Consider the following 23,550-nt stretch of genomic DNA (forward strand, 5'->3'; position numbering starts at 1 on the left):
CCTGTGATTTACATAAGCTTTCATAGACTTCACTATGAGAAAAATGAGCAGGACATTGAAATAAGGCCAAATCTATCATGTATTTATTTATTTTTAGGTCTGTGTTTTTTAAAGTATATTTATTGCCTCCATGAGCTCTGACTCTCACAGTCTGTGGTCTCACATGCAGCTGGCTAGTTTGACTTGTGGGCGTTTAGCTGGATGTTTGATTCTCCTTTATATCATCTTAAGTTTTCTGTCACAGTGTAGTTCAGTTTAGGAAGTAAAACCACTCGGCTGAATCTAGGACGTCTCAGAAACCTGTGTGAGAGATAACCAAAAATTCAAACTTACCCCATGTGCACCGTCTACAGCTGCCAACATCTGTTGCTGTTGAAGGCCAAAGCAAAGCAACTGAATTCTGTTTGTTTTTTAAACACAAGCATCTCTCTCTCTCACCATTTAACTCAGTTTCTTTGGGTCTTGCAATCATCCGATTGGCGAGACGGCCTCGCAGTTTGATCATGTGTTAAAGTATGCACATTCATGCATTGATCATTTTTGTATTCGGAAAAGAAATACAGGTGAATGTATGGGGAAAAAAACATATAACGGGCAGTTAATAAGTTCAGTTTTGTTTTGGATGGATAGAATTACAGTAAGTAATATGTGTCACCACTAAGCGGCAGTAGAGCATCACTACCCCTAATGAGGAAGTGAGACTGGAGCCATGATTTGTTTTCGTAATGAGCTGAGGGTTGTTTTTAATTATAGTTTAGTTTTTTTTAAAGAGCATATTGGCTGCAGTATTAATCAGAACAACTTTTATGAAGATTGCACTGCTGTGACTCTAGAACATGCTTCTCATACTGATGTTAAACACTGCAGTGTCAGGGATTAGGCCGATGGTTTGTGGCTGTCTAAAAATAAGTGCACTTCTCCTGTGTGGCTCTGTCAGGCTGTTGGTTTGAGGGCCTTGTTTTCAGTTGTCATGCACTATTATGCAGACACTGTCATGCAATATCGGAACAATACACCACTTCTTATAGAGTGTGTCTGTATGTTATAACAGTAGATATCATAGCCAGACCTCTGCCACAAAAATAACAAATAACTGAAGAATTATTTTGAAAAAATAAATTGTTTAAAAAAAAAATAGGCGAATTGGTTAATTAATTCAATACTGAGAGCAACATCTGGAGCTACTGGTGTTAGTTTTTTAATGTGAGAAAGCTTGTTTGTCTGTAAAGCACTGTGATGATCCTCTAATTTATGGTTCTAACTACATTAGAAATGAGTACATCGGAAGGACGGCTCAGGTTAAGCGATTTGAAAATAAAGAGGGACAATGTCGAGATGGTTTGGACATGTGCAGAGGAGGCGTAGTGGATATGTATTGGACAAAGGATACTGAAGATGGAGCTGCCGGGCAGGAAGAAAAAGAGGAAGGTGGATGTAGTGAAGGAAGGACATGCAGAGGGTTTGTGTGACAGAAGAAGATGCTATAGACTATAGAGACAGGGTGATATGGAGGCAGATTATCTGCTGTGGCAACCCCTAAAAGAAGCACCGGAAAGGAAAAGAAGATCATAGCCTGCTGTCACTTATAGGGAAAATATACTGATTATACAAGAGTTTTTAAAAATGCAGCTTTGTGTGTCTCTTAACTAATAGGGATTAAATAATTGAAAACACGCACACACACACAGATTGTCTGCAGATGATTTGCAAACATTTCTCTTTAATAGGAAACAATGTAGAAATAACAAGCTGTTCTGATTGTGTTATTTATTTTGGTACATTTGATTATAAGGTTGCGGTCTTTATTTTATAAGCAAAGTAATTTTTTAAAATGTGAATCAGCCCTGAAAATGATTTTATTATCGTATATAACAGAGTGTTTTCTTCATCATTTATTTTACTTTCTCTCTGATTCTTCTGCCTCTACTCTCTCTATTGTCTGCTTAATCCACTTCACATAATTCCCTACCTTGGTATAATAACCCTTGTTCACTATTGCAGTTGAGTCTCGTTGGGGAATCAGACAGCGAGCTCCCCATGACACAACCCCAGTCAGATAGTAAGGCCCACTGCTAGAAGACAACATGGGCAAAACAAAAGGACCTCCACTGTCTCCTTTACAACTGTCCTTCCCGCTGTCTCCAGCACAGAACATGTTATTACTGAAAATCATGGAGTTCCCACGTGAAGTGACAGGTGTTTTCTCACACTCTCTGCGTGAGTAGGCTGAAACATGAGCATATTTTAAAACATCTGATAACTGTTTTTTCTCTGTCACCCCCCAGCCTGACACTGTACCTTGTTCATTTTCCAGCACATCACTGTTTTCTTCTGGCAGACAAATGGGAAGCAGGTTTGGGCCTAATGTGATTCTGGAGGTGAATCTTATAAGAGCAATATCATTGTTAAAATCAGTGCGTGCACTTCCAGTGATCCCCTTTCTGTAGCCAGGATGAATTATGATCCTGTTAGTGATCAAGGTAGGTGCGCTTGGGGCATTTGTTGTCGTTTTATCTATCAGTCCACCAAAGACACTCAAAGGGCTGTTCTCATGCCCATCCACAACATGAGCCGCTGTCACAGCCCACTGATCATTTATCAGGGATGCTCCTCCTCTGCTGGGCTCTTTTATGAATAGCTGCCATGGTATTTCTCCCAGTTTTGCATCCTGACCTCCCAAAATTCTTCCTGTACCTGCTATCAGTGTTTCAGGCTGCCCACACACTGAAACAAATAGAAGTCATCATTAAACCCAGAGCTCCAAACGAATAGTGACATTGAAAAACAGAAGGAATACATCCGTACCTGGAAGACATTTTGGAAACTCTGCATTTCCGTTAGTTGATATCCATTCGCCACTGGCACCGCAAATGAATGTGTCTGAAAAGAGTCAAGGAGAAATTTGCAAAAGGAATAACAGATCAGTGATACTAGAAAAGGTATGAGCAAAAACGTCCTGTAATCACCATCTCCTTCCAGCGTGTAGTACTTTGAGCTGCAGCTAAACTGGATCTGGTCTTTATATTGAGTTTGTGGGTCATCTGAACCCACCAACTGAAGAATACCATCTTCCGGTATATCAGGAAGTCCACAATTGACCACTATATATGAGAAAAAATGATACTGAGTGTGAAAAAAACAAGTAGACACAAACAGAAAAATCTGAAATTAATTGTAGTCAGACTCACATCCACAGGTGTAGCTGGGAGTCCATACGCCTGTGCTATGGCACATTGCATTGAACTCTGATTTCACATCATGGATGCCTTTATCCTTAATAAAATGAGAATGTAATTTAATTTAGAATTCAATTTATTTAATAAATTAAATATTTACATCAAATGTCAAGGATACACTTCAGATTTCTTTCTGCACTCACATCATTTACAACATAGCCCTCTTCACAAGTGACCTTCACTTCTTCACCACGATTATATTCTGCTTTCTTGGGAGTCACGGTGGAGTGTGAGGTCACCACTGCTGGACAGACCTTATCTGCAATTAAGATGTGAGAAGAAGAGTCACAGTCGTTTCCAACAAACATCCAAACAGATGCTCTTTACCAGCTGTGTCTGAGATGAGGAGGCTGCAGTACCTCTGGTCCTGAAGTTGAGGTGGAATCCTTTGTTGGTGCCAAAGTCGTCAGTGGTGAAACGGATCGTGAGCTTGTTTGCGTGAGTGAGAAATGGCGATTCGGGAGGCGTGTTGCCACAGAACGGTCCCAGAGTCCCAGAGGGAGTCTCAATCTGCAAACAAAACAACACAGGCACTGTCACCAAGTTCAAGTTTACAGACTTTCTTTAAGATGCAGACGTGCAGCACCTGTCAAGAATTTGAACACAACTGCTCGATGGATGTGCGAGACTATCCGTTTATAGCATTCTGACATGGACGTTTAAAAAAAGAAAACCCTTGTAAAAAAAAAAAAAGAAATCATTAGGCCCACAACAGTGTGTTGTCCTCCCAGCTACAGAGGAAGACCAGCCTTAGAAATCACATATTATAACCCACATCAATGCTTTCCAGACATAAGGTTGCACTTAAAAACTGGATTTATGGTTTGCATCTGCTTATGTGGTTACTGATACAAGTCTAAGGTGTGATAGTCTGTTAACCAGCATGACTACCACAGTATCCTGCAGTGGTTTGTGCTCAGTGGGATGATTATTCATTTCTGAAAAAGACCTAATGACCTAAAACACACCTCCAGGCTCTATGAGGGATCTTTGACCACAAACCTCCACAGCCTCCTGTCCTTATTGTAACTGAGACTACACAGCAGCAGCCAACAAGATCGTCAATTTTAGAAGGCGACAGACTTAAAAAAAAGTCACAACATTTAAGTAACATGTTGCCAGAAAATGCATACAGGAGGCTTTCAGATAAAAATGATTGAAGTCAATTACAGAGAAATCCTGGAGGAAATTCTGACAGTGCATACAGCAGGGCGGTGACGTTGTTAGCACCATTTCCTCTGAATGTGCTTACAGCAGGTTGGTGACGTTGTTAGCACCATTTCCTCAAAGAAAGAGGGGCCTGGGCTTCAAGCCCCAGCAGGGCCCTTCTCTCTCTGGAGTTTGCACATTTTTCCCACCGCTTTGGGGGTTTTCTTCTGGAGCTCTGGTTTCTCTTGGTAGCAGCTGTACTCACCCTCCCTCCCCCTTTTGGTTAGCGCTTGTCTCAGGTATCTCACAAAAGAGATTCTGAATCTCGAATAGTTTCACTTCCTGGTTAAGGGCTAAAAAACTGCTGTTACTTGGTGAACGACATGGGCTCTGAATGTAAGAACTGAGGCCTGATATGACCTTAAAAATATCAGCCTTAAAGTTCCTGTGTAGATGAAAATGACAAAAGACGTGATGTCTAACACTGACAAAGAACTAGCCTAACTTATATTTCTAGCACTTATCCATTTATTATTTTATTATTTGGGAGAAAATTTATTTCAAATGTCATTAGAGACTCTTTTTCTGTGGCTCTGAAACAAGAAACAACAACAGTACAACAACAAAATAATAATTGGCTTATATGTCAAATTGAAACTAAACAAGATGAGATCAATGTACACAGGAATGGTACACAAAGAAAAAACCCAAATGTGTAACACAGAGAAACCATAAAACGTCAAAAATAGGATGACTGTCTGTTGTCAAATCCATGGTTACAACACTTTTTTTTCTGAACTTCCTCTTTGTTTATTGATATGCAAAGTTAAAGTTTCTGGGGGGAACACACACACAGCTTCGAGAGGTATTTGCATATTCTGAGTCATCACTTACTCTCAGTGCATCTATGCATTGACCATTGGGGCCTTGTTCCACATCAAAAACGTCCGAGAATTCGAGCTCCACCTGAGACTGGGAGTCGACGAGCAGCGTGTACTGGCAGTTTGCGTTCTCTGCATACGAGTTGGGCCAGGAAGGACTGGATATGATACCGTTGCTCTTTCCTGACAGGTCCTTATTGCAGTTCACTGTGAACATGAGAGATCATTGCCATTACCTTCATTTTAACAAAATCATAAGTTTTACACAATCAGTACCTTCCCAAAAATCTCCCCACAATACTTCTGCTTCCTCTATTTTCCCATTTTCACTTCTCTTTGTGTATTTTTGTCTCCTTCAGACATGTTAAATCCTGATTCTGTTGAATGTTTGGAAGCAAATTTGATTATTTGTACCAGTGCAAGTGTGGTTGTCCACATCCAGGTGGTAGCCGTGGCGACAGGAGCAGTGGTACCCTCCGATGAAGTTGTGACAGAACTGGGTGCATTGGTTGATTTCGTTATCCTTGCATTCGTCATAGTCTAACAGAGGGAATGAGCTAACGGTTAAACGCAGAAAAGCATTAAAAAAAAAAACAATTCCTTGGAATGACTTGATAAATATATCAATCATGCTATCTATCGTAACATTTTAACAGAAGTCATAACTCAACAAGTGATCAAACAGCAAATGTTTGTTCATCTCGACAGAGTGACAACAAAAATCCTTGACATTTTGCATCTCTTGCATTAAAAAAAATCAGAGAAAACCACAGTTTCGCATCAGTTCTCCTGGTTTGTATTCTAGGTAACATGTGTCTTCAGTAGAGGAACAAGAGTCTACTGATACTAGACGAGGTTTAGGTGAAACATCAGTCACGTTAGTGTCGTCAGCACTTTTTTTTTGCAGTGCAAGAAGACAAAATCTTGCACACAAATGTTTTTTAATCTTATGTTTTCTTTATTAAACAAAAAGCTTTTTACACTGTGATTTATTCTCTAAAAATGACTTCCTTGAAATATGATTACAAAAGTATAAGTATATTTCCACAAGCTGAGCTCCTTCTGCAGATTTCTACTCTGATTCTCACCTTGGGTTGTATAAAAGCCTCTAAAGCCGGTGTGCCTCTTTATGTTTGAGTAGTCCGAGTGGAACGAAAGGGCGAGGCAGCCACCCGGGGGCGAGAAAAGCGCAGGATTTACAGTGGACTGAAGCTCCTCAAATTCCTTTGTGCCACACAAAACGGAAATTAAGTTTCCATTTGAAAAGATCTGAGGGGGAAAAAAAGATGAGAGGCATAATGAGACAATAGTATGTGGCAGGTATTAACAAAATTTAATATTCTTGATATGGTAAGATATCCTCTTACCTTCACTGCATCATTTTCACAGTCGATACTGTCCTCCAGGTCCAGGTGGATGAACCTTATGGAGAGGCTGTGACCTTTGGGGGCGCACCTGCTCCAATTTAGACTAGCATGAGGTAAGTACCCATTGGGATAACCTGGAGACTCCACCCATCCCAGCAGCATGCAGTACGTGGAGTGGAAGAGCGGGAGAAGCAGGAGACTGAAGAAAATGGTGCAAAGCAAAAATAAATATAAGGGTAAAGAATATTTTTTTTAAAAAGTAGCGTTAAACAGAAACAGAAATTAAGTAGTTGGATGTCAGAGACAGACACTCTGTAATCACTCTTTGCACATCTATTGTGATAATTAAACAAATCCAAACCCACCTTGATCTTAACATCTTGTCCTGATCAAATCTCTTCTCAAATAAAGCATTTGAACATGTCTCCTTCCTCTTTTCATATTAATTTCTATTTCACCCTCTTCCTGCTGCCCCCTTCCTCTCTTGCTTATGTTTTGCACCCGTAAGCATTTATAAATCTATTTCTAGATAGTTTCTTTATGCATCTACGGCAACAGGAGGGTGACTGTGGAGCAACAGGAAGACAAACCGAGCCAAAAGCTTTTCAGCAGCTTTGCACTTTTCAACTCAACACCGATCCTTTGTCAGCGGGACAAATATTGTATTGAAACAATGGTGACAGGATAAAAGGAAAGGGTGTAGTGGATGAAGGAAATATTCCTTTGTGCACTTCGAGTGCCAAAATCAGCATTTAGTCCTGTAGCTACAGTACGGAAACACATTTACAGTTAACATGAGAAGGCTAGTACAGGAAGGAAATGAGGAACGACAGAGCTACAGAGAGGCGAAGAGGGAGAAACAGCAGATGAGGGTCACTGGGGCTTTCCACTGTGTAGGACTAGAAAAGACATTAGAAGTAGGTAAGACCGAGTGAGGAGGGGGAACAAATCAGAGACAGTACGTCAGAAATAGAGTGGAGGCAGATGAACCTGAGCAGCAACTGCTTGATCATCAGAAAAGCCAAGGCGATCGACAGAGTTCACTTCTGGATTTTATCTTCTGAGCTACCATACCGATTTAGCCAATTTTCAGGTATAGAAACAGCTTGAAAAGACGCAGGCTTTTACAGTTTAGAGAGTTTACACGCAGGTGGAGGGCTGTTGACGAATAGGATACAAAATGTGCAAAGAAGATCAGTTCGAGTATGGTGACATATGCTGTCAACGCTGTAATGCAGGTCAGTGAATACGACAATGCTTCAGTTCCTCACATTTCTCCTCGGTTAACAAACTTTCTTTACAGGCTGCACAGCAATTTTCAAAAAACGTATTTTCATTAACCAACATCTAATATACAAGTCTGTTTGTTTCACCTTGTCAGGAGAGTACATGAAGACAGCATGCGATGGCACAAAAAAGACCGAGTGTGCCACATGTCAATATGGGTTCTACACAGACTCTCAAAATCATGTGGACAAATGCCATCGCTGCAAGCAATGCCTTCTCAGTAAGTTACACAGGCATACACGCAGCATTAGTCTTAGAAGCTCAGTCAAAGAAACACAGAACCACAATTCAGTCTATTTCTAATAGAAATACGACGATATAGAACTAGAAAGACCGTATTTGAACTCTACTATGCAAAATACAAAAAAGCTAGCAGTGCTGCTTTCACAGCAAAAGAAAGAAAGAAATATACTGTTGGACAGCAGGAAACTGCGCAATAATGATGTTGCAGATTGTGAAAGCTGATGGCTTTTGATATCTATACTTATGGAGTAATAATACCTGCTTTGCTGTTGTTTGTCCAAGTCAGCACCACATGCTCACAGATCCACTTCTTTAACATCTTCTTTATTTCTCACAAGGGGTCGTTTGACTGTTGAAGTTTCTTTGTATTTTTGTGTTTTTGCAGCGTCCAAAAGTGTTTTGTGGCAACTGTTGTTGTCATTTGGCGCTATTAAAGTTCAAGGGAAAATTGAATTAAACTAAATTTCCATTTTGAACTAATTGTAAATCCCACAGAGCTTAGCTCAGATTTATGTTAAGATAATTGTGTTAAGAGACGATTTTGAGACAATAAAGGAACTTACATTTTCGAGTTCAAGACTTTCAAAATGTTTCATAGCGCAGAAACTGTGAGGTGGGTTTTTACTGTTCTTTATGTTCAAGCCACTTTGACACTTTGAACTGGCGATCAACGACCCCCATCTATACACACACACACACACACACACACACACACACACACACACACACACACACACACACACACACACACACACACACACTTAAACGCAAAGAAAATAACGTCTCTCCCTTGCTCTTTCAGGTATCAAACAGCAGACACTCAATGAATGCAAAGCTGAAGCAAACACAGTGTGCAAGTGTGTGTCAGGTTTCTACTGCAACGATGCTGAATGTGAACACTGCTTGCCTGTAACCCGCTGCCAAGTGGGTGAAGGGGTCAAGACTCCAGGTAACCTTGAACTATAAAAATCATAATGGATGATAATTTTCTCCAGTGATGTTTCACATTCTTAGCTAAAGTGCCACAAAGTCAGGTGAATAAATTTCACTCCTCATTATAGGCGACGGCACGAGTAACGTAATCTGTGCTCCATGTGGAAAGGGGACCTTCAGCAACGTAACAGATTATGTGTCACCCTGTAAACCTCACACCAGGCAAGACTGCATTACAACTATTATCATTGTTATTATTATTATGTTATTATTAAATCTGAAGAACTGTGTGTTTTATGTAGACTGTGAGTGAATTAGTCATCCATTGACACAGAGCAGAAATTAGTCTCTTGGTTTCGGTTGGTGCCCTCAGTCTACAAACTCGAAACGTACAACATCCCACATCCTACCTACTGTAAATATTTCATCCAGACTGTAAAAATTGTGCTGAAACAGTTTCCCATGCTTGTAGGAGGCCTTTTTCTTTACATCCCTTTAACACCGATTTTGTAGCAAAAGCTTGTCCAGTTTTTTTTTTTAAAAACAACAACTATAAATTGCGACTTTTATTATTTTATTATTATTCATATTTATTGTGTTCACCTGTTGTTGGTGGTATTTTTTTTTAGATGTGAGGACTACGGAGGAGTGCTGAAAATTCCAGGAGATAGTGAAAGAGATGCAGTTTGTGGAAACTTCAAATCTGGTAAGTTTCTGGCTTTATCAGTGTTTGAGATCTTGTTAAAAAAAAGAGAGAGATGGAGTTGTCAGCGGATGCTCTTATGCCGAGTGATTCACTGAGTTCCTGTTGACATTATCTTCCTGTAACAGGACCTATAATTAAGAAAGGAAGTTGAAGATGTATTGATGCAAAATTACTAATATATACATTTTTCATGTAAAATTAAAGTAGTAGCTATAGTTTAGCCCACTGGACCTCAATATTGCTCTAGTTCACGCTCACTACATCTATAGCTTGCCTTAAAAACCAAACATCATATCTAGTCAGAGGCTGTGAGCGGCAAATAACACTAAATTAATGTGCCACTCAAACAGCCTCACAGTCAGCCAGCGTAAAATTCCAACAACTAAATGCGAGACAAAGAGTATTTGTGTGGTCCATTTAACTAATCTGAAATTTATATCCTCAAGCTTAAAAAAGAAAAGTCGGAAGGTGAGTGGTACACTCACAAACTTCTCCAGTCAGTTTGTTGAAGCAAGATGTTGTTCTTGAGCAAGATATTGAAGCGTCAGTTCGGTCTTTGTACCATGAGTTGGTGTAGTTCTCTGAAGAAACATGGGTTTAGGGCAGATACTTTCAAGGCACTGACAAGAAGAGAGTAGTATTTGTTAGGTAGCAGAGTGCTGTGGTGTATGGCCACATCAGTAACCCTGTAAGGCTGTATTTAGGTATTAATTTTTGACCTGTTAACACCCTGATGTTAAGAACGTATATTGCTTAACTAGCTCACCACCTTAGATTTTAATTTTAGAAGGTTAAGAGGTGCTTAACTTTCTTTCAGAAACATCTAAACCACAAACTGAGCCTAGCATTACTTCAGGAAGGCTACTAAGCTGAGCTCAGCCCACAGTCCCAGTAGATCAGCTGATAACGGCTGATCTTAATATCAGCACATGTCAGCTGACACTCTTCTGTGCTTCAAACTGACAAATCTTATGTAGGGTGTCCTATTTAGACTGCTTTAGCCTGTTTATAGCTGCAGTGTGAGCTATTTTGCAACCCCAGCTCCCTCTTTTCACACTACGTCTGACTCAATTCATGTGATGTTTGTCGTAATCGACGTTAGTTTTGTTCTGTGAGGGGGTCCTGCTGCTGCTCTTTTCACCGTAGGCTTTCCCCATCTGAGCATGGAAATGCAGAGAAGTCCCAAAGCAGAGCCACACCACCAAATATAAGTAATGGCATATGGAAATAGTCATTTTTCTTTTGGCTAAAGTTTTTTGGATTAAAAATCAGTTTGATGGTGGTGTCAGCAGAAAACTTTAAAAACCATCAAAGTTTTTAAAATACCTCGTGTGAACATCTACATTACCGCGAAAAATGATTTTGCATACGACCCCGCCGAGCCTTATTTTTCAGTGGTATTTCTTTTTAATGAAACCAAAGGAAGACATTCTTTTGCTTCAGTACTAAAAACAAATTCACCTATCAAAGTCACTTCTGGGAAAGCATGAAGCCACATGCATTGTTTAACAGGAAGTGTTTTTGTGAGGCGCATTGAATTTTGAGCAGCTAAAAAAAAAAGAGGGGGCAGAAGAAGCACACAGACAAAGAATACAGACATACTGAAATGTCTAAATATACTCCAGACAATGAATCAAGTCCAAATATCGCATGAGATGACTTCTTTTAACTACTGTGATATTTGCTGGGGTGATACTGAGAGGGGGGTGGGGATGTTGAAGATGGTGAAGATTTCCAGTGTTTATCACATTTTAAATATAGTCATGTTATGCAAGCTTTAAAGCCTACTTTCAGGTTTCATAAAATGCACATTTTGCCCCTTAAATACTTATTTCCATTAAATTGAGTCAAATCAGTAGTGAAACTCACATATAAGTCTAATGTTGAAGTCTAAATTTAACCTAAAACGGTTTAAATTAGAGTCCGATTTACCTTTTTCATCTTCTTAGGTAGAAAAAACAGCATAAATTATTATTTAATCCAATATATTTTAAAGTATAATAGTGTATAACTCTATAATGCATTGCTGCATTACCATAAAGCTCCTACAGGCTGAGGAGGGCTTCCCAAGTGTTTCTTCTTCACTCCCCTCTTTTTACTCTCAGTGTTTATACACCACTTTGTGTTTAATGATTAGTTTTCATTCATCTCTGGCTCTCTTCCAAGTGTGTCTTTTGTCCTGTTTCTGCCTGCCGTGGCAGATGGCTGCCCTGAGCCAGGTTTCCTCCTGTTAAAAGGGAGTTTTTCCTTCCCGCTGTCACTAATTGCTTGCTCATGGATGGGGAAGTCATCTGATTGTTCTATTACCTTATTTGGCACTATGCATATAAAATTGAACTGAATTGAATGATGAAGCGGCTTAACCTGCTGTACAGTCAGTAAGTGAATGCTTGAAAATATATTGAACTGACGTCTTTTGCCTTGGCTCCCTCCCTTAAATAAAACAGATTTAAATTGAATACATATAATTTATATCTTTCAAAATATTATTTTAAACATGTATTCAACATATAATCAGCAATGTGATTAACAAATATGCGAGTCATATTTATACAGCACATTTAGACCTTATGATATTTTGTTGTAGATATCATTGCTTTATGAACACAGTACGTAAAGCTGTATGTTACAAATGATTGGACTGTTCTGGAGTGGATTGCGGCCATTTATTAAGAATTAATGCTGCTTAGACATGTTGGCACTTCACCAGAAAGAGTTTTCTTTAAGTGAGCTTCCACGGATCATGAGTCACCACCTGCAAATTCAAAAAGAAATGCATATAATCTTTCACTAACAATAATCAGTCTTTTTATTTCTTTGATAAAGTCAGAAAAAAATCAAGTTTCTCCTCGTCACAGTCATTTCACTCACTACCTTATTAATGAAGAAACATGAGTTGTAATCAGTAATCACTCCCTCCCACTTTAAGTTTCCCAGAAGTTATATTACGCTTGTGAAAATTTATTGTGCAATCAGGTGAATAACCCACTGTAGATGTACTCGGCATGGCCCTAAGAACATTTTCTTCTCGTTGTTTTCCAGATTGTTATTGGATGTTGCCAGCAGGTTTGTGGTCAGGGCTCGTGTTGACCGCAATCGTCATCGTGTTGATTTTCATCCTCTGGAGAAAGAAATGCAAAACATACAATGCAGGTGTGTACGACACGTCACTCGGATGGGCATGTTTGCCACTTTTTCTCACACTTGTTCTCATAATTGTCTTCCTGAAGAGGCGGCAAAATGATGTGCGTGTAAGCCCACCCACTGGCAGTAACTACTCATGCTTTAAGCCACAACAGTGAGAGGGTACTGGCTTTGAAGTCTTACAGTTGAAGGTCACTGCTTATCTCTCTCAAACATGGCCTCCCACTGTTTCCTTGCAGTGTATTAATAACAAAACCTCAGGGAAACCTAATATTACATTTGCAGACTGGATTTTTTGAATATTAAAATGTGATCTTTCATGTAAAGTAAGTTGAATTTCTCCTTTTCTTTTCGCTTGAAAAGGATATGATGTAGTTGAACTCTCTGACAGATTAAGAAAGCAGCAGCCGAGTCTGATGCTCGAGGAGCTTTAGCGAACATGACTGTCTCAATGAGGAAACCACATCCTGTACATATTCAGGCTGACACAGTTATTTGGTGTAATGTGACGCACTCTTCACGGGCAGACAGCTCATACTGAGAAACAATTCCTACGTATGTGACACAGTCACACAGCTTATTATTTTGGCTACCCTTCTATTTCACTGACATTTCTTTTATTTCCACAGAAACAATGTGCTAGTACTGGAAATCACTGATGAACTCACAGAATATAATTATTGTCTTAGAGAGCGTGTGTGCCGTTTTGCTAATATTACAGGAAGGGGTGTGTGTTACTTTTAAAAGCACCAGTTGTTACTCTTTGTACAGTCATGTGGGAAAAGTTTAAGAGTGATTCTGAGCCAATAAGATCCTTTGATTTCATGACATAATGCCTGTATTTTCCACATATCTGCACGTGGATATATCAAAGGCTTATTACTAGAGAAATTACCAAAATGCAAGTTTCCTTTTTCATAGCCTCATAATATCCTGCCATGCAAACAGTTTCAGTTTTATCTTCTGAGGTTTGGAGATACTTATCTTTAGGATTTTTACTGCCAGCTCAGTACAGTAGATGGTATAAATATACTGTATATGTTGGTTTGTGCAGCTCAAAGTTTTGTTTTCTAGTAATAATTTATTGCTATGTTTTTTTCAGTATGTGATATAAATTGGAAGTTTCTCTTTGCTCAGAAAGTTTTTTTCTTAATGCCACTTGTTTGAGTCTCGTTTTAGAAACACTTCAGAGTAATTATAGTTTTGAATTTATTTTAATTCTGTGGGTTTTTATTTAATCAGTCGTTTCCTGAGTCTCGTTACACACTGGTTATTTTTATTGGCGTGTATGTTGTTTAAAACTGTTTAGTTTTAGTATTAGTTTTCCTTTCTTTCGTTGTGAAATGGTCAGTATTAGTCAGGGGCTAGTTTACAGCAGTTATTGCAACATGCGCAATTATCTCACAGTCATGTAGAAACCCCGGTCTCAGTAAACAAGCGTAATTAACACGCCTTCTCGAGCTAGTTGTGTTGACAAACTGAACAAAGCTGACAAAGACTAAAAGTGGATTAAAAAAAAAAATCAGTAATGGTAAATGGCCTTTGTATATTTGTATAGCGCTTTACACACCCAGTCATCCACCCATTCACACACTGGTGGAGGCAGCTACAGTTGTAGCCACAGCTGCCCTGGGGCAGACTGACAGAAGCGAGGGTTAGGGTTATCGCGCCATCGGCCCTTCTGGCCAACACCAGTAGGCGGTAGGTAAAGTGTCTTGCCCAAGGACACAACGACCGAGACTGTCCGAGCCGCCTTGTAACCTTCCGATTACAAGGCGAACTCCCAACTCTTGAGCCACGATCGCCCTAGTAACCTGCTTATGGCTAATGTTCTGTTTAGTCTCGGGAACTCTAACAGCCTTGGTTTGCTTGTCTGTATCTCAGAGCTGTTCTCAGAGCTGTTCGGAGCTGACTCAGAACAAAGTTCACACAGATTCAATGTCGCGACTCTAATGACCAGTGGCTGGTGTTTTTTTTTTACATGGAGGTGCTTTGGTCAAACTCAACCCCTTGGATTTTGGGGGTTTTGGGGAGGCTTTAGTGCCATCTAAAGTCCAACTGGTGGAATTATTTGTATGTTTTGTGCATGTTTGTGAGCATAAAGCTAAAATGCCTTTTTTTTCCCTTGTGATTTGTGATGTCTGTGTGACAGCTCGATCCAGTATTTGTGTTACTCCAGTAGCAGTGGTTCCCATTCCAGATGTAATGCCTCAAGAGCAGCCTTCTTACTGCCAAGAAACCTGCATCATGCCCGACTGCAAGTTACCAATTTTTAACGAAGGTGAAGAATCACATCGACTCTTTTACATCATTTACACATAATGTTACCGACTTGTTCTCAAACAGCAGGATTTAAGTTTGAAACAAAGTCACTGCGTGCAACAAAAGTGCCCCAAGACTTTTGTGTTGGTGCAGCAGTCCACTTGTTTAGGCTCGAAAATCATTTTCTGTAAAACATTTTCACCCGTATTTAGTGCCATTATAAAACCTTGCTCACATGCTTGGCTTGTTGAAACATTATTGTTATTAATTTCACTATAATGATTGTTTTTCAACACTGTATCTACTCTAAGCACAGCCCCATAATGCCTAGAACAACTCAGTTATCTCTCCACACACACTTAGTGTTTGACATTGGAATTAGTGATTGCAGAAATACAAGAACAATGTATGTAAATAATAAATCTCCAATGATCTCAGCTTAATTCAACACCTAGGTGAGACTGTGGCAGCCTTGGTTGATAATCAAAACAGCATTTCCCCCTAAAATCGTCAAAACACGGCCTTAATTCATGTAGGACGAGCCTGCTTCATCTATGCTGGGGATGTGAAACTCTTTTTATATCGCAGGCCACGACTTTGATCTTATGTGGGCCAGATGGGTGAAACTACAATTTCTGTCAGTGTGAAAAGTTGAACTACACATTTAATCAATGAGATAACTTAAAATAGGACAAAGAACCACAATTTCAACAGTATGACTCATTTTTCCTACATGGTAAAGAAGTGCTGCTCTGGTGTCACCGTGAGTTTTTGAGCTTGGATCGTGAGAACGCGCATAAAATTACACAACTCTAGAAATCAATGATCTTGGTGTATTGTGAACAGTGTTGGTCAAGTTACTTCAAAAAAAGTAATCAGTAACGAATTACTGATTACTTCCCCAAAAAAGTAATCCCGTTACTACTTAGTTACTTAGTTACTTTTTTAAAACACGATTTACAACCTGAAGAGGTGATAAAGCGATAGATCTTTCAGCCCAATTCTACTTTTACTGCATAATCCATCATACAAAATGTAATCAAATGGAAAAGTCTCTTTTTTTAACTTGTTTTATCAGTTTTAATCTTTTAACTTTATGCATCAAGCAAAAATTTAATTATATGCAACATTCTCTGAGTTGAATAAATTAGTTTAACATTTAAACCTATTTTCTACACATTCCAGCACATAAAATAAAATATTTTTTGTGTTTACACTCACTCTTTCAAATAGATGCAAGTAAAACACAGCAGAACATAAATAAAGTCAAAGACTCAGCGGTCCTGTGCTCTATTTTCACCTGTAAAGCAGGACTGCAGTAGGCGGAGGTTTACCCTGGTGCAGGTGTGCCCCGGTCAATTGAAGAATCCGCGAGTTTCTCTGTGAGTTTCCCATTACGTCGTAGTGCACTCGGTGCTTGCTTGGAAGTTTAGGGGGTTTTTTTCGCTGTAAAAAGAAGTTTTCTTCTCACGCACGATGGACACTAATGTTTTTGTCACTTTTTATGGAATCAAACTCAAAGTAAGGTCAGTACTTCCACGCTTTAAACGCTACACGCTCATACTCTCTCCCACAATCGATATGTGATCCATTGTTGATCTGCACACAGCTGTTGTCACTAAGGCTGCACTCGCGTCCGTCATCTTCGTGAGACATTCTCGCAAAAAATCACGGTTTTAGTAACGCAGTAACGCAGCGTTCCTACGGGAAAGTAACGGTAATCTAATTACCGTTTTTGCAATAGTAATCCCTTACTTTACTCGTTACTTGAAAAAAGTAATCAGATTACAATAACGCGTTACAAGTAACAATCAAAGATGGGCAGTAACGCGTTACTTGTAACGCGTTACTGCCCATCTCTGATTGTGAATGGCGATGAGGGAGGGTTTTATGGGTAGAAATGGTCTAAAAGCTTCCAAAGCCATCCAGTGGGCCAGATTGGGGTCTTTCCTAGGTCAATTCTGGACCTGGGGCCTTATGTTTGACACTCTTGATCTATGTGACACAACACTAAAGCTGGATGCTATATGTTGGTCATTTCTGCAGTTTCTCAGGAACTCATTTACATTCATCTTACAAACATTGCAGCTCATAAAGTGCAAAACTGCATTTCCAGTGAGGAATGGTCATACTTAATGATTTTATCGTTCTCCTCAGATGATCCTTTGGTCATTTCCTGCACAGAGGACACCTTGAACACCAGCCACCCCATAACTCCACTGAAAGCTTCCGTTTCCTTTGTCGAATCCAGTAACACGAATGGAAACGCGAGTTACTGCAACAACTTCTTCAGGTCGCAATCCGAGCCACAGGAGGACGAGTACTGTGGGACATAATCCAGTGTAACGGCATACTTACCCAACCTCAGACCCTCACTGGATCGGAGGCAATGCAGTTCTTTTCAAGACCTTTAAACCCTTTTAATACCAAAAGAGAGAGACTGGGCTCTCTTTCAGGTCCCTTGAAGGTTGACTGATGCCACCTGCAGGACACTCATGAGAATTTCCTCTCAAATGAAGTGACATTTCTGTGCTGTCCTGACCACACAGCTGAAAAAACACTGGTGATGCACAGTGGTATCCTGTTCTCAGGAATAATCTGACATGTTTTGTTTTTGTTTAGTTTTGTTACTACAACAATTCTCACGAAATGACCAAAAAAAATTAAGCGGTGATAGTAACAAACAGAGCCTAATATAGTTTACATTTTAAGTGAGCCAAAGTGACGCAGTGCGTGATATCATCCTTCATCATCCCACATCCTGCTGCTGCTATGAGTATTTTTGAGCAGCGGGAATAAATCCTACAAAAATAGCATCATTTCCACCCATTTCAAAAACATTTTTAGGTATCCCGATGACCAAAGGCTTTTTCTTTGCTTTTAAAAGATTTGCTTTCTTTATAGGAACAAATCGTTTTATTGCTGATAAGATAGTGAAATCAGAAAATACATGAATCTTTGTAGCTTTTCCTTGGATTTGTTGATAGTGGGAAATCTACTGCTATCCTGACCGTTTAATGGAATCTGTATATATTGAGTTGTTTAACTTATATTGTTCCCACTTAAGTCAGTAATTCAGATTTGAATGTATTGTATATGTAAATCATTATAATGCGCATGAACACACTGATTCAAGTTTTCCTTTCTGCCATGCAGCACACATCAGTAAATAGTCGGCTTCACATAGACTTTGAACCAGGGAACAGGAGGTTAAAAGCTAATGTCTGAGCTGACTCTGTCAGACTGTTTTGTTGTTTTGTTGTCGTTTTTGCATTTTTTTTACTTTGGTACTTTCTGTAAAAGTTCAGGGCTGCAGTTCATGAGTGAAAATGACTTTAGATATGAAGCAGCAACACACACAGACACACACGCACACACACACACACACACATTTTGTATAATTTAAAACACGGAATAGAAACACGACAGATGCATGAATTATGACTTCTTTATAACATTGTGCAATATGGGGAAGGACGCAGTCATTCTGCTAAACTGCTCTCTTCTCTTTGTTAAACCCATCAGACATATTCAGTTCATATTCTGTTTTCAATATTCAGTACTGCTGATTATAATAAAAATGCTATAAACGTGACTCTTGTACCGGCTACTTTGTTTTAATAGGATTATTCGCTGTAAAACATTTCCTGTGACTTCAGTTTGCCTTCTTGAAGACTTGCTTGGCTTTGATTCCTTGGACTCTCATCTCCTGCAGAGAGGAAGTGGAAAAGACGAGAAAAAAAAAAAAAAAAAAACACGAAGTGAGAGGGTGTAAATGAATGGTGAGAAACAACGAGAACATTTGGCACATTAAAGACGAGCACAAAACTGGGATTGTGTCCAGGACACCATTTCCACCCCACCTCTCTCCTTCTCATCCTTTGACCTCGTAATCCGTCTTCTACTCTCTCACCATCTATTCATCAGGTCTTTTCAGCCCGCTCTCTACTTTCCTCCTCCGCCTCTATATTAGTCCCTCACTGTTCCCTTCCCCTGCTTTGTGTAACCTCTAAAACCCACCATTATAAGTCTTGATCCTAGCTGGCATTTCTTTCCCAATTCTCTCTTGAGTTTAGCATCAACAACACATTGTTTTCTCCCGATTGCAACAAAGGTATTAAAAAAACCTCGTGAGAGCTTTTTAGCGGAACAATGTAGATCGTTTGAAAACGTAACCAGTAATGAAAGATAAGCTATGAGCTTGAACTGTTTGAGCTCAAAAGTGCCTCTGAGCTTCACTCCATAAAGACGTGCATTCAGGGCTCCTCTGCCTCCTTTGTGTGTACTCCTTTGTCAGGTCGTAGTTTGGCCTTAGGCATGTACAAACTCCACTGACCTCTTAATAAAAACCTCTTCACACAAAGACGGTAACAGAAATGAATAACTTCTAAAACCTGCCTTATTTGAATACCCTCCCTCATTTAGCATATCAATTTCTCCATCACTTCCCTTTAAGCTTTCATTTTCCTTCTTCCCTCTTCCTTGCTTTCTCTCTGCACTGGCCTCTTCTTCCCCTCGTACATCCTTACCAAATGCAGCTTGTCGCCCTCCAGCCAGTGCGTCCAGCCTCGTCCCTCTTTCTCGCCTCGCTGTACACAAACCAGCTTGTCGCCGTCCCAATCTACTGTAGTCTGTGTAACCACAGAGATGCCGTTAGTGTGAGACATTAGCATGTACAGTAGCTCACACAACGCTTAGCCACACAGAGACAAGAAGCTTTGTGCAGCGCAAAGAGGGGAGACTAATACAGTGATCCGTGAAAGGTCATGAACCCTTTAAAATATACTTCATTTGTTCAAACATGTGACAAAAAACATCTGATTTTTATACAAGTGGATTTAAGTTTAAGATTTATATGTATTAGATTATTTAAGTCTGACTCTGGTTTGTTTGCTGAGAAAAATGATCTCTGAGTGGAAAAAATTTATGAACCTTTGCATTTTTTTGTATCATGTAGACAGCAATGACTACAAAAAATACATTTTACATCTTCATTCTTCTTTGCCTCACTTTGATGGGGGAACTTGTGAGTTTGAGGCCATTATCTTGTTGTATAACCCACATTCTCGTGGGATTTAGTCCACGGACAGGCATCCTGTCACCTCCCTGAGAGTTTGCTGGTATCATTCAGAATTCATTGCTTCATTAATGAGAAAAAGACAACTAAGAACAGCAAAACAAGCCACCATCAACATTTCCTTCATTTAAACTGGTTTCTCATTTTATACCAAAAAGCTCTGCTTCAATATCATCTTTACCTGAATTATAGTTCAGTGTCCTGGTTTTTCAATTAGATCTTTTGCAAGCTGCAAATGGAGATCAGCAGCTTTCTTCTGGTAGCCCTACTCCACACCCCATTGCTGTTTAAAGTTCTGCTGATGTTAGACTCAGTAAGCTGAAGATTGTCACTGTTAGAGAGGCCTTTAAGTTTTTGGATGTTGCTCCTGGAGTGATATTTGTTGGTTGACTACACCTGGGGAGGGCAACAACAACCTATGATTTCCATCATTTGTCTGACTGTGTTTTGGTGTAGACCAAACTCTTTAGGGGTGGTTTTAGCCTTCACAGCCTGATGAGCATCAGCAAATCCTTTTCTGAGGAGCCGCATCTATTCGGGCTGTGATGCACGTTCGTGTTTTGAACATCTGACCTTCGATTCCCGTCCCACTCACACCTGAACATCATGCAAAGCAATGAAACCTAACCCAGTTTCACCTTGGCAAGTGAAAATAAATTACATATTTTTCCACAGCAGATCTGCTTTAAATGCTTATGTGACAAACATATTTATTTAGAAAAAAGTTCAAACTTTCAAGCACAAGGTCTCCTCCTATCTTGGACCTTTTCAAAATCATTGTGGAGTTAATGTACGTTACTGCAATTCTTAAGCCCTCCTCTAAGCAGCAAGTAGCAGCTATGGAAAAAAAAACCTCAGCAGGTGTGTTGACTTTGTTTGAACACTAAGCATGCAAATCAAACTTGTATAACAAGTAATGACTTAATAAAATCAATGTAATGTTAAAACTGCGTGCATGTACAAACATGCCGATGTGCACATTTGGAAAAACCAAAACACGTACCTGACACACACGGCCATCCACTGGCCCAAGGTCCTCAGTAAATTCTTTTCCAATAGTGAAATCCATGTTGAAGTTCTTGAAGGTGGTGAGTGTGCGGATTTTCATGGTTCCTGTGGCCGGGTCATGGGTGACCTCTTTAGTGGGCTTCAACAGACAGACGATCTTCCTCAGAGCAAAATTAACATCTAAGAGAAGAAAGAGAGAGAGAGATGTTGTAGCATGAGCCACAGTCTGTTACTTCAGTAAAGCAGGTTTTTTTTGTCTCTCACACACACTGCAGGCAGAGGGGACGCACAGTGTGAGGGAGTGAATGGATCCGGGGTCACACAGAGGACAAGGTGGTGATTTCATTACACTAATGTGCTTCAGCAAATAAAGATGGTCCTCACCATTAAATCAGACACTTAAGGTTACCTTTTAAAGTAACCTAATGGCAACGAGTCAGTGAACATATGAATACTTAAAAAAATAAAAGACATGAAAGATTATTGTTACATTGGAGGGTTTTAACTGCACATCTGTTACAAAAAGCAACGCACTTGAAGATTACAAAAGTATTTAAAATACTGTATAAAGATTTGTACCCAAAGCTCCGAGGTAGGAATCCATATTCTCCTGTTCCACCATATGATAAGTGCCGCTGTAATTAGGTTTTGCCATTTTTTTCTTCTTCTTTGTTGTTTCCGAAACTCCAGAAATCCCCGTTTTTCCTCGTTCTTGCTTTTCCTCCAGTCCCGTGTGGATCTCACAGACAAGCTGCCGGTTCCTGTGATATCACTTTCAGTTGCGCAACGTTTTGGACAATGGACCCGGATTTGACGGGAATGCGCGTGGAATGAGTGCTGCCTGTTGCAGATTGTTGCTGGAGTTTGGTGCTCGGTTATGCTGCAAGCTGCTCCAAATATGCAACTCTGGTGGTGACTCACGCTCAGTATATGCAATCGTTTCCAGGGAGGGAGCGGGGCCTTTTCTGCAGGACCTCATGCAGGGGGAGGTTCATTCATCTTTACTAATGCTTTTCTCAGAGGGATCAGTTGCAAGAAGAGGCGGCGCTTCGGATCCCAGACATGCAGAGGGTTGGTTGATGCACTAAGTAAACGGGTATGCTCGTGCACTAGCAGCTGAGCAGCACAAAGTCAAAGCGAGGAACAAAGAGACATCAAGGATAACCTGATATGCTCATTTCCAGCGCCATCTTTTATTCTTTGACCATACTAAACAAGTTTTGCATGTTCCAAATCGTCCTTATTTACTTTGATGTACAGACCTCATTTAATCATTCCTCTCAAAAAGGCTGTTTTCTCCGTTTAAGCCAGCTTTCCTCTGATTGGTTGGTTTTAATGAAAGTCCTCTTCAGTACACATGGCTAACTCTGACCCTATTTATACAAAAGAAAACTCACAGAGGTTTTTCATGTTTTACTGATTGATGCTTTTGTAGGTGTTTCCTTGTTGGTAGCCTCCCAACTGGTACTGATGAAGTTTAGTATATATAGTATAGCAAGTTTTGTTACGCCAACAGGTGAGAGGCAGGAAAACAAGTTCATAGTTAACCAATGAAACATTTTAAAGGGCCAGATTGTGTCTCTTACCTGTGTGCCGCCTTCTGCTTTCTCCCAAGGGTGTTCCATCCAAAAAAGTGCAGATCAATCCAAATACCTATAGTATCAGTGCCAACAGTGGATTGAACTAGTTCATATACTTGAAACATGCGCTATAAAATGTCTGAATGTTTTTGTGTCTATTTTATTTACAGCCTATAGCAGCGGTCCCCAACCCCCGGGCCTCGGACCGGTACCGGGCCGCGAGGGTAGAGGCTCAGGTGTGAAATGTATGGTTTTCAGGGTTTTTATCGGTTTTCAGCGTTATTTTGTTATCGTTTTTATTGTTAACTCGGTTTTCCTGGGTCTTTTCACGTGTGTTATGAATAAATCTTATTTTTTTCGATACTGGTACTAGTTTTATTTTGTTGTATTTATCCGTGACACCTTAAAGGCCGGTCCGTGAAAATATTGTCGGGCATAAACCGGTCCGTGGCGCAAAAAAGGTTGGGGACCGCTGGCCTATAGCACATTTAAACAACTGAAGTTGACCCAGATCACTTTTAAATTCCAGGTCAAACTCAAAATACTTGAAAAGCTGAAAGGTGTGTTTTGTTTTATTAAGTCATTATTGATTCTGATTCAGTGGTTGCTACAGTTTGTTCAGAATCTACCTCATAACAGTGATTTATCTTATATGTCATGACACACTACTCTCCTCT

General features: G+C 39.9%; 3 protein-coding genes across 3 annotated transcripts; 1 reads left to right on the forward strand and 2 right to left on the reverse strand.

Annotated features, from left to right (window-relative positions):
- Positions 1–1,700: 1,700 nt before the first annotated feature.
- c1s.2 (complement component 1, s subcomponent .2) lies at positions 1,701–7,052 on the reverse strand. The gene is made up of 11 exons (XM_026184549.1): positions 6,999–7,052; positions 6,634–6,832; positions 6,355–6,535; positions 5,681–5,806; positions 5,280–5,473; positions 3,596–3,746; positions 3,380–3,495; positions 3,189–3,273; positions 2,967–3,101; positions 2,806–2,880; positions 1,701–2,724 (listed from the first exon to the last, which is right to left on the reverse strand). The coding sequence occupies exons 1-11, from the start codon at positions 7,010–7,012 to the stop codon at positions 1,898–1,900; spliced, it is 2,103 nt and encodes a 700-aa protein (XP_026040334.1). The 5' UTR covers positions 7,013–7,052; the 3' UTR covers positions 1,701–1,897.
- A 184-nt stretch (positions 7,053–7,236) lies between these two features.
- LOC113032361 (tumor necrosis factor receptor superfamily member 5) lies at positions 7,237–18,803 on the forward strand. Its single transcript, XM_026185258.1, has 8 exons — positions 7,237–7,871; positions 8,015–8,140; positions 8,966–9,112; positions 9,225–9,318; positions 9,726–9,802; positions 12,845–12,955; positions 15,099–15,227; positions 17,366–18,803. The coding sequence occupies exons 1-8, from the start codon at positions 7,814–7,816 to the stop codon at positions 17,542–17,544; spliced, it is 921 nt and encodes a 306-aa protein (XP_026041043.1). The 5' UTR covers positions 7,237–7,813; the 3' UTR covers positions 17,545–18,803.
- Positions 18,643–22,444, reverse strand: rbp5 (retinol binding protein 1a, cellular). Its single transcript, XM_026185260.1, has 4 exons — positions 21,873–22,444; positions 21,289–21,473; positions 19,738–19,839; positions 18,643–18,917 (listed from the first exon to the last, which is right to left on the reverse strand). The coding sequence occupies exons 1-4, from the start codon at positions 21,946–21,948 to the stop codon at positions 18,864–18,866; spliced, it is 417 nt and encodes a 138-aa protein (XP_026041045.1). The 5' UTR covers positions 21,949–22,444; the 3' UTR covers positions 18,643–18,863.
- Positions 22,445–23,550: the final 1,106 nt, after the last annotated feature.

Source organism: Astatotilapia calliptera, chromosome 11, assembly GCF_900246225.1.
Source record: "Astatotilapia calliptera chromosome 11, fAstCal1.2, whole genome shotgun sequence".
Lineage (NCBI taxonomy): Eukaryota > Metazoa > Chordata > Actinopteri > Cichliformes > Cichlidae > Astatotilapia > Astatotilapia calliptera.